Raw genomic sequence first — 10,602 nt, 5'->3', positions numbered from 1 at the left:
GTCTTACTAACAAGCAGATCACAAGAAACACTTTACAACAAAAAATTATTTGCTTATTAAAAATAATTAACAGCTTTAAGTATACACACAATTACTTCTGAAAGAGTTCTGAAGGTTCTGTTTACCTTTCAGCTAATCAGTGAGGCAGATAATACAAATTTGAACAGAAAATCCAAAATTTGAATCACTTACTAAACTACAGCTCTATACTATTCTTTTAGTCACATCTTTTATTTGCAGCTATTTTTTTGTCTACTTAGAGCTCTTGAGACTGAATTAAAAATATAAGTCAGAACATACATTCTTGTTGCTTTGAAAAGCAGTTTTCAGCATTTTAAAGATAAAAGTCCTCAAGACTTTTACCTGGATTGTATTTTAGATCTGCCACTAGATCGGAGAAATCAATTACCTCAAAGTTCTTCAGTGTCTTTCTCCAGAGCATTGGATCTGTGGGTTCAAGCTGGAACACCCGCAGCATAACAAACAGCAGATGAATACAAAATGTCCCACGGCCACAGCTACAAGTCTGCAAAGAAAAGTATATGCTAAGGTTCTACAGAATTGACTATTATCTATTACATAGATAATTTTTCCACATTTAAGTGCATCATAGAACATATACTGCCTGCCTCGCCCCCCGCCCTGCCCCCAAAAAAAGTAGTTTATGCAAAATATTTCACACGTAGGCATAAATATCTTCTTACATGGCCGTACCGAAAATGTGAATTCCCAAAATATTATTCAGGAGTATATATGGAAAAGCAGACAATTATTACACCAGTTTGCAATTGACTTTTTCCCCATTTAAAATTTTTTTTTAAATCAATTGAAGCTATTCCTTATGCTTCGCAATAGAAGGGCTTTACGCATATAATCTTTGTATATCCATTATATCACCGCAAACTTAAACGACACACTTCTGTTTACTCTTAGACGTTCCCCAACGCAGCATCACAGTAGCACTATGAAAGTCTATGAAAAGGACCTCACTATAGGCATTGATGAAATTATCACACCATAAAAGGAATTATGTCATGTGCTTGTCATTTATATATAACCCATGAATAAAGGAAACAAAGTGTTTCAGAGTGAGAAACTAGGAAAATGAAGTGGCCAAATTTTAGCAAAAAATATTTCAAATAAATAATTCAGAGCCACTTCTAGGAATGAGAAATAGACAGGATGATAGTAATTACTTCCAAACTACAGTCTTTTTTTGGTTTTTTTAAAGGAGAAATTTTAGACAAAACTAGTATACTTGCTACATATTTCACAAAATACAAGCTCATCATTACATTACATGAGCACAGTTTACAACTTTTAAATATTACTTTATAGAATGGTTTGGTTATCATGGTTTGGTGACTAACTTGATCTAATTTGGTTTTGAACAGTTTTCCAAGATTAACTATAAATTAATAAAAGCTACAGACAACACAAAAACCTTCTCTACCTGAGGCCCAATAAACACTCTGTATTTATTATCAGGACTGTCTCCTCCAATTAAGAAAGAGTTGGGTCCTATCTGCTGCAGCAAGTACAGCCTTGCTCGCATAACTTTGTTGACACGACGATTTGTTTCCTCAGGGCTGTATGGAGAGAAGCCATCTGGAGATGGGGCTCGTCGAGGTGGTGTTATTCGTCCACTCTGAAACTACATAAGTGGTTCCATCATAAACAATTCCAGGACAACAGTAAGTTTAATTAGGTGTTGGTCTTTGTTGTTTGTTTTTTTTTTCCCCCCCTCCAAATGACACAGAATAAGAGAGTTCCCGAAACTACTACAACCTGCTTAGACCATATGATTTTAAAAGGATTACTTTTCTTCCATGCCTAGAACTTGAGGGCAGAAGAAAAACTAAAATTGTCTGACAGTACGACAGAAAAGGCGTTTTTTAAATTGCTTTTACTACCAAGTCTTACTTGGTTGCCTTTCCATATTACTACTGAATTATCAAGTATAATTCAATCAGAAGACTTGTGCCTCAATACAGGAATTATTATATAAGGTTATAACGCTAATATATTTCATAAGTGAAGAAATCCTATGACTACAGTTTACAAAAGGGAATATATGGTCAATGAAGAACAAAAGTTTCAGAAATTCCAAAGGAAAGGAAAAAGGAGACAGTTTCCTCTCCTTTGCACAACTAAAGCAACTTTCAGCTCAAGATGTTTGTTTTGTTTCTCCATGATCAAAAATTCAGTAGCCCAAACTTGTATTAAAATTGTCTTCATTTGAATCCCTCACATTTCTAACATTATGAGATGCATTAATGGCTTTGTCCAATTTCAAATCTTCTGCTTTGATTTATATCCACTTTTAATTTTATGTTATGATGCAGGTTATAATTGACTCACTGGGGATCTGTTAAGTAAAAGATAGTCTGAATTTCTAAAGTTTTTCATGTGAAAGGTTAATATTAAACGAAGAAAAACAATCAAGTAAAAATGGATCAAAGGCCAAATTAGGTGTTTCATGGGTTGTTGTAGTTTGGGTTTTTTATTTTAACCTTTCAATTTTGCTTGTCAAGAGGAAAGGAGCTGTGCTGCAGTGCTGTAACTTATGATATTTGTCCCTAGTTCAGAGGAATGGCAGTACATATTTTAATTGGTTTTGAAACCTTATTTAGAGCAATGGGACAATAAAAGCAATTAGATCTTACTCTTACTCTAATTGCACTGTGAAGTTGTAGACAAGTCAACTAAAGCTTAACTGTGGATGAGCATTTTTATAACAAGCAAATCCATTAGATATATCTAATGTATAATCAACATTATACTCTTGATCTTCCTTAATGAAGCCAGTTACTATTGCTCAAAACATTCTATTCTAGATCATTTGAAATGTAATGACAGAGATTTTAGTCTTCTAACAAGGCACATAGTTAAATTTTCCCTAATCTACACACAAAGTTCATTTCTGGAATAGAGGGTCACAAATAGAATATCAGTAACACTTTTCTGCAGGAATCTTAATCCAATCAACAATCCTATTCCCAACAGAATATACCTGCCTGGAGAACTGACATGCAAAATTACAGGAAAAAACCCAAACTACTGGCACCTCTTTGTGCAAATCAAGCTAAGAGAATACACATGTCTTCACGACTTACTATCTGTATTTATTCATTTATTTCCTAGAAATAAAAATTTGAAAGCAGGATTGAATTAAAAAGAAAACACACACCAAAGAGTAGAGAATAAAATTCCACACATGAGAAATGTCACATGAGATATGATCTGCGTATCTCATTTAAGTGATACCCTGTCATAACCTCTTTGTAACAGGGTCTTGCCCTACACAGGGAGGATTAATTGCCTCTATAAGCAAAAGATTGCAGAATATGGCCAAATTAAAAATTACATCACAGTTTGCAACTTACAGGCACTGGAGATACCCTTTTTCTTCTAACACCTGGTGATTCAGATTTAACCGTCCTAGAAGATGATGAAGAGGAGCTACTAGGAGAAGGACTACGTCTTCCTTTCTGTGTAGGTGAAGAAACAGTGCTTTGTCCTTCAGCTTGAGGTTCTAGAGAGAGTTTGTTCATTTCCAATCCATCTCCTTTCCCAGGGATAGGTTTCACCACCTTGCCGGAATTAAACCATGTTAGAATTACAAATTAATCATTTTACGCTAAAGCAAGACAATGTCATCAAAACTTGTTTTGCTACCATTATATATTAAGACATTATCCAAGCATCCGAAGTTTGCGTATTCCCTAGGTTCTAATATTAACATCTAATACGGGTTATCCTGTTAATCTATATGCCACACAAAAGTAAGAAACATTTTTCCCCGACCATTTCTGCTGCTTATGTTAGTTGCGGCAGCAACTGATTCGATACTCAAAGTACTTCTGTAATTATCATTCATGATATCTCAAAGGACAGCAGTTCCCCCATTTGGACAGTAGGAGCCAAAAGAATTTTTTCCTATTGGCATTGTGTACTTATTAAGAGCTATAACATTGGGTCCATCTGTTTTATATAGTAAGTATCAGTTGAGAAATATTGGGGTTGCTATTTCAACAGCACAACACTTGTTGCAAAGTAAAAATTACTTTAAATCTGGAGGTAATGCAGCAAAATTAAGGTGTTCTGCACCCTATACAAACCACACCCAGGTTTTCTGCCTGCCATACAAGTAAAACAGCTACACCACATCTGGTATCTGAGCTAATCAGTGTGCACAGTGCTGCACAACATGAATAGACACATGTGCTCACGCAGAGTGAGTACATACACTTCTAATACAATGCTTTGTTGATTTAACACTGAATTTTGACACTGAGTTATGGAGTATTTCAAGACAACTTTCAGCTGGCTGCCTCTCAGACCCACATAATGCCTGAGTAAGGCCTCTGGGAATCGAATTAAAAGTGGTCACAGATTCAGTTTTAATTCTACATTTCTCCATGTCTTAGAGGCTTGACTCAAAGCTGGAAGGCAGCTCCAAGTAACACTTCAGATTAACAGAGCAGACCTCTCCTATAAAGTTCAAGAGGTTTCTCTGATTTAGGCAAAAAATGGAAGGGGCTTTCCCTATTCAGGGTATGCAGAGGAAGAGACATCCAGGCTCAGTGCCTTTCTACCTGATGATTTGGACTACATTTTATTGACCTAAAAAGGCTATTTTAAACTGAAGCATTTAACTCATCCAACTGAAGCTATTCCACTATCCAGAAATGTATTTCAGTTTCAGCAGGCTACAGGGAGAAGAGGACAATAAGGATGTTGTGGTCTAGCAGTTAGGCACTGCCTAAGAGAAGAAAAATCTGCATTTACAACCTTGATTGAAGCACTGCTCATTTTACTTTAAGAAATCACTGTATTTAATGTATTGCAAACCTGAACTTTGCAGAAACCTTTGTTGCTATTGTTTTTAAATACACTGCTATCTGATTATGAAAATGAACAGGATAAAGGATAAGTATAAAAACCAGTGCAGCCTATTTTAGTTCCTACCAATTACTGTAATGCTGTAATCCTCCCTTCCTGGAAGGTCAGAATGCAAATTCATGTGCCTATGGACAAATTACAGTTACCAGCTACTAGTGCTTGAAAACATTTAAAATGTAAAATGGTGGTAACTGAGAATGTGGAGAATCAAAAGTTGTATTAAAAACCCAGAAACCTCAAGGGAAGTGGGCTGAGCAGGGAAACAGTTTCAAGCTACGCAGTAACCAAGATACATTTAAAATTTTTTAAAGTAAGAACTGTTTTGTGTTATTAGACGCTTTGAGACCTTGATTTTTTGGTGCACTTGTAAGTATTTTCAGTGTTCTTTCTCATGACAGAAAGTTACCAACAGAACCCTCTTATTTCTGGTCTAGAAAACCTGTCCCCAAACACTTGTTTACTGTATCAGATATTCTTAGCTTGAAATTAGCAATCCCATCAAGCTGTACATGGGTGTCACATTGGTACACAGGAGTCACATCAACCAATGCAACTACACTTATAGGTAACTAACGACTATTAGTTAACCAGCATTATCCAAATGGAATTGTAACTATGTTTAAAAAGCTTCAGGTTTGACCCATCTCAATTTGTTAAAAACGCTTCTGAGCCATTTATACAAATGCATTACCCAAAAGGCTAACAGAATGCTCTGGCATCCAAAGTATAGCAGTTCAGACCTGTGTGAAGGAGTTACTCAGCTTTGTTGTTTTCTGGTTCTAGTATGATTGCAGTTTGTGTTTTCATCTAGTAAAAAATTAACTTCCATTACAATACACAGAAAACGTTAACATTTTCAAACTAAGAAAAAGTGAAGTTGCAAAGCCCCCAAGAATCAAGGGAGCAAGAACTATAGTGCAGTTTTGCACTCAAACTTAAGTTTTTACCTAACAGGGGCTACCTTTGTTGTTGACATTAGAGGGCAGTGTTGTCACAGTATTATTTTATACTACACAAATCGGCAGCACAGCTATATGCCTTTTTCTTAGAAATAAAGCTTAATAAAGGAGTACATTTCAGGAAGTCAACCACAGTTTCCTGTTAAACAGCTCATAAAAAAATGAACAGGCCGACGATGGTTAAGAGTATGCAAATTGTTAAGAAAAAGAGGTTTCTAACAGAAAGAAACGTAAGGGATTTTTACTTGTAAGAGTTTTTTCCCTTCCATCAGTGACACTTACCACAGGACCTCTCCTGCTTCTTCTTTCCAGCCATTCATGCTTCCAGGCTGGCATACACGTTGCCTTGAGTTTCTCTCTGATCATGCGCTCTTCTGGGCGGTCATCCATCTTCTGCAATCCCCTGAGGGTTTCTTTATTCTCCATGTCACGACTACAGCAAAGAAAAAAAAAAGTCATAAGCACAATTAATTTTAGTCAAAGTATAATACTACAGCATTCCTAAACTTTGTGCCATCCTGTTCTTCCTCTCCTTACAACACCAAAACATTACTTCCAACTGACCGCAGCAAGCCTTTGAAGAGTTACAACTAATTTGCTAGCCTGCCATTTGCAGCATACCTATTTTAAGGACTATTTCTTTAAAATAAGTGTACTGCCTGTAACATTGGACACCCAGCAAGAAGGAAGGTCTTGACAAATATTAAACCAATACAAAAATCACCCTATATGTCATGTCATTCACCAAAGGTTTCACAAGTGTTATAATGGTTCATGCATTCCTTGGCAATTCAAAGCTGCAAATCTCCATTTTAAAACAATTTACAAAATGAATACTAATTAATGACGAAAATTTTCCACCTTCATAGCATCCATAAGCATGAAACCATGTATGTACTGCATCTTCCCATACATGATGCTCTTCCCCCCAAAAGAGCAGTAATACACAGTTAAGTATACTTAAACTAGACACAGAAGTCATGAAAGTAAGGCTAGCGGCCTTGACAGCTGCTTTCTGAGTGACTGATGACGCAAAAGCTCTTCAAGTCAGCTATAATTATAGCAAAATTCACAGCAAGTTTGTATCTGTAAAATGAAAGTGTAATCCATCTGGGCTTGTACTTTTTAGACCTACAGCAAAGTAGTTGCTTGTGATTGCTGGCAACAACAAAAAAAGCAAAAAATATTATCAGCCACTGAAAACCAAACATGAAGAGTCTGGAAGATTTCCTGATTCTGTTGAGCTATCTACTAAATCACCAAGAAAATCACGTTCTTACGCAGCAGCACATGATCCCCACCCATCTTCTTGAAGTTACTGATCTTTAAAAATAAACAAGCTTGATTAAGCCAACTCTCAGAATGAAATTTTATTTCAAAAATAAAATCACAACTTAAAGTGGAAGATAAGTCTATATAATAGTTACAACTGCTGCTTTCATGCATGCAGTCTTCAGCTTCTAGATTTAGCTATACATTAAAACTACATTTATGTACTGTATGATGACATACGACATATTCCCTGTCACATTCATTGCAGTAAGATGATGTTAAAATTACAATTCCTATCTTCATCAGCGATTTATTACTAAGGTTCATTTATCACAAATCCCTACTTAGAAAAATGAGAAGTTTTCTCTGGTCAGGAGAAGTACTCCTGTTATTTTTTTCTCCCATTGTAGAGACAAAGGAAACAAAGTATTCCAAAGCAGGAAATAATTTTTCCTGTTCAGTGCTGAAGCGTAATAAGCAGATGGACACTGTAAACAAAATACATTTTCTTTCAAGCAAAATCTAAACCTACAGTTAATAACTGATTTCAGACACTCAGAAGCAATTAAAGACTTAAAAATGTTTATAAATAGAAACACAATCCACCTAAGAATGAATGTTTTTTTCAGAGGTTAAACATTAATGTGTGCTTAACTTCAAAACTAATGCAAGTGACATAATTATTCTTGTCTCAGCACTGAATTCCATACTACTGCTTTCTAGAAAGAGAGACAAAAAGAAACTAGTGACAATTCATGAAAAACAAAGATATTATAGCAACAGGTAGAATCCAAATGAAGAACATGCTTAAAATAGGGGGAAAAACTATTGTGTAAAAAGGTTAAACTTTACATTTTTTGCCTCAGGCGAGAAAATCAGTTCAAAGGCAAAAGATCTTTGCATAAGAACAGTACAGCTCTGAAATAATACAGGTGGAAGTTAAAAATATAGTTACTCTGGTTTTTATAATGGTTATTCCATGGCACGAACCATCTCGGTTGCATGAATACTTTGTATACAAGACAGAAAACACTATCACCGCAGTGAATGAATGACACTATTTCATTTGTGCATATAACCACAATTAACTTCCCAACTGATATAAAAAAAGTCTTTTTAGAGGCCCTTGAACTTGAATTCATGGACAATGTAATACAACAGTGGAGGCTTCACAATCTGTGCTTGTTCTCTAAAAGGCAGAAGCAGCAATCTTCCTCTCATGTGACAGCTAAACCGATCTACTCTCGCCTGCACAAAGAACTCTTGTGCTTTTCTTCCACGCAGGTGGGAAAGACCAGCCAAGACTGAAAGCTTTTGGTTAGTAAACCACAGTTATCTTTTTTTTGCAGAATTTCAGTATTAAGTGTATTTCTATAGAACAGAGTTTCTGAAGTGCTCAAGAAAATGTCATATTTTAACTCAAGCTTGGCTAAAATATTTATTAAGTATTCTTATACTGCTGGGTCTGTGGAAAAAATATTTTTTCCTGTGACTGCACAAAGATCCTGCATACAGCAGGACATCCTCATTTTGTAGCTGTGAACCTACGGGGGGGTGTTATTATTTTTTTTAATCTAAAGCAAACCCTCTCACCTATTCCAGGCAAGCTGAAGTTTTCCTACATGACAATGGCTAGGTTGCCAGTCTCCGCACCACTGCACCTCAGCACAAAACAAAAAAAATAAATCCAGAGTGTATCCCACTAAAGACTTGATGCTGCAGGGTACAGAGCATTCTGATCTTCATACAGTAAAACCTATTCACAAGTCGAGGTAATGATGTGCTTAAGTGACTGTCAGGTGATGCTTTATTTGAACAGCAGTGACAAAGCTAAGAAGCAGGCCAAAAAAAAGACCTCTGAGAACATGGTAGCTTGGACCAGGGAGTCAGACTTTTCTAAAACAGCCCACCCCTCTGCTTCATCAGGATGAAAGGATTTTGCTCTTAAATGTTTCAGCTTTTCAAGAACCAAGCAAAAAAGATACAAGGCTTTTTCCCAGATAAAATTTAACTTTTAAACCTTGCCTCTTCCAAAAGGCAGTATCAAGGATTGAGATTCTTTTTATTGGTAGTTTTAAACAAACAGACACCAGCTTCTGTATTGTTAGTCAAGAAATTCCAAAGAAATGGATCTAAATTGTAATTCTAAAGTACTAAGCAAGCTCAACAGTGTGATGACTACCACTTTTTAATGCATAAGCTCAGCAGTCTGCACATTAATAACTGCATTATTCACTTTAGTTTTATAGTTCATGAAGCAAATAATCCAAATACAGAAAGATTAAGGTAGTGCATGGTAACAGTCTAGTGCAACATCTTGTTTCTGTGTCTTAGTTTTGAAGACTTGCAAATAGTAATTGAATAGTTAGATTATTAACAACTTGTTCTCTACGGATCAATGATTCAGTATTTTAAAACAAGGTATCCAATACACATGTTATTTAACAAACTTTTGTGAAATACAGAAACAAGATTTACTTCCGAATAGCTCAGTAAATTTAATACCAATTATCTGCAAGTATTTTTCTTACAAAGGGCATATTAATTGTATACAAAAGCTGAATCATAGCTCCAATTAATTTTTCTGTGCTTCTCAATGTTTAGAAACAGGTGTCTTAGCTTCTCTGCTCTCTTATTTGGGCAAACAGCTTTAACCAACAGCCACGCTGGACCAGATTTTATTAGCAGAAGGAAAACAGGAAGAAGGCAAGTTCTGAAAAAGGAAAGAGTCAATTCACCAAGAAAAGGGAAGCTCTGTCTGTTATATCCACAAATATCCAGTCATAGGGAGGAAGAGTTATTAGCTGCTGAGTTATAATTTTTTATTTTTTTTTTTACATTTGTCTGAAGTAAGTTAGCAAAGACAACTTGCATACCAGCAGTGGTCAAACCATGGGTGACTACAGAAAACATTCATGAACAAAAGTGGTCACACAGCAGCTCTATCAGAACAATCAACACATTTAACAACAACAGGTTGTGAGGAGAAGAGCCTGGGGTTTGATGGAAAAGCACTGAATCAGGAGGAACGAATATAGGAGAAATTATATATTCTGCTCAGTGCAAATGCCATATACGGTGACAATCCTGGTGGTGAGCTTAGACGGGATGTACAGAGCTTATTGTGGGGACCTTGAGCAAGAATTAAGAATATGGACACCCAGCTACCTGCAACCCAAGCCTCAACAGGTCCCAAGAACACCGAGCAACTGGTTCAAGAACAGCAAGATAGCTGTCCTGGAGGCAGGCCAGCAGCACCACTCAGCATGAGGAACAGGGACAAAAGAGCTAGCCATTCCCCGAACTCAGAAGGTCAGCAATTAGTGTTTTAGATAACTTCTTGCCATTAACAGTTCCAGTAGTGCTCACAGTTTGTCTTTTGCTATTAAGTATTTTTAGTGGTACCAAGATCAGGGGAACAACAACAACAAAAAATTAGATCAAGATGGGCAAGGCATGGTTTGTC

At 36.2% G+C, this 10,602-nt stretch overlaps 1 protein-coding gene across 1 annotated transcript in view; it reads right to left on the bottom strand.

The window, feature by feature from the left end:
- MAP3K1 (mitogen-activated protein kinase kinase kinase 1, E3 ubiquitin protein ligase) overlaps positions 1–6,291 on the bottom strand; it is a 22,947-nt gene extending 16,656 nt beyond the window's left edge. The window contains exons 1-4 of the mRNA XM_009695077.1: positions 6,147–6,291; positions 3,387–3,593; positions 1,454–1,654; positions 410–526 (exon numbers count right to left, since the gene is read on the bottom strand). Coding sequence (XP_009693379.1) covers positions 410–526; positions 1,454–1,654; positions 3,387–3,593; positions 6,147–6,290 — 669 coding nt within the window. The 5' untranslated portion in view covers position 6,291. The remainder of the gene's footprint in view (positions 1–409; positions 527–1,453; positions 1,655–3,386; positions 3,594–6,146) is intronic.
- Between the last annotated feature and the right edge of the window lie 4,311 nt (positions 6,292–10,602).

Source organism: Cariama cristata, unplaced genomic scaffold (genome assembly GCF_000690535.1).
Source record: "Cariama cristata isolate BGI_N322 unplaced genomic scaffold, ASM69053v1 scaffold36260, whole genome shotgun sequence".
Classification (NCBI taxonomy): Eukaryota; Metazoa; Chordata; class Aves; order Cariamiformes; family Cariamidae; genus Cariama; species Cariama cristata.
The sequence above is the reverse complement of the archived record's forward strand: the minus strand, read 5'-3'. Positions and strand labels throughout refer to the sequence as shown.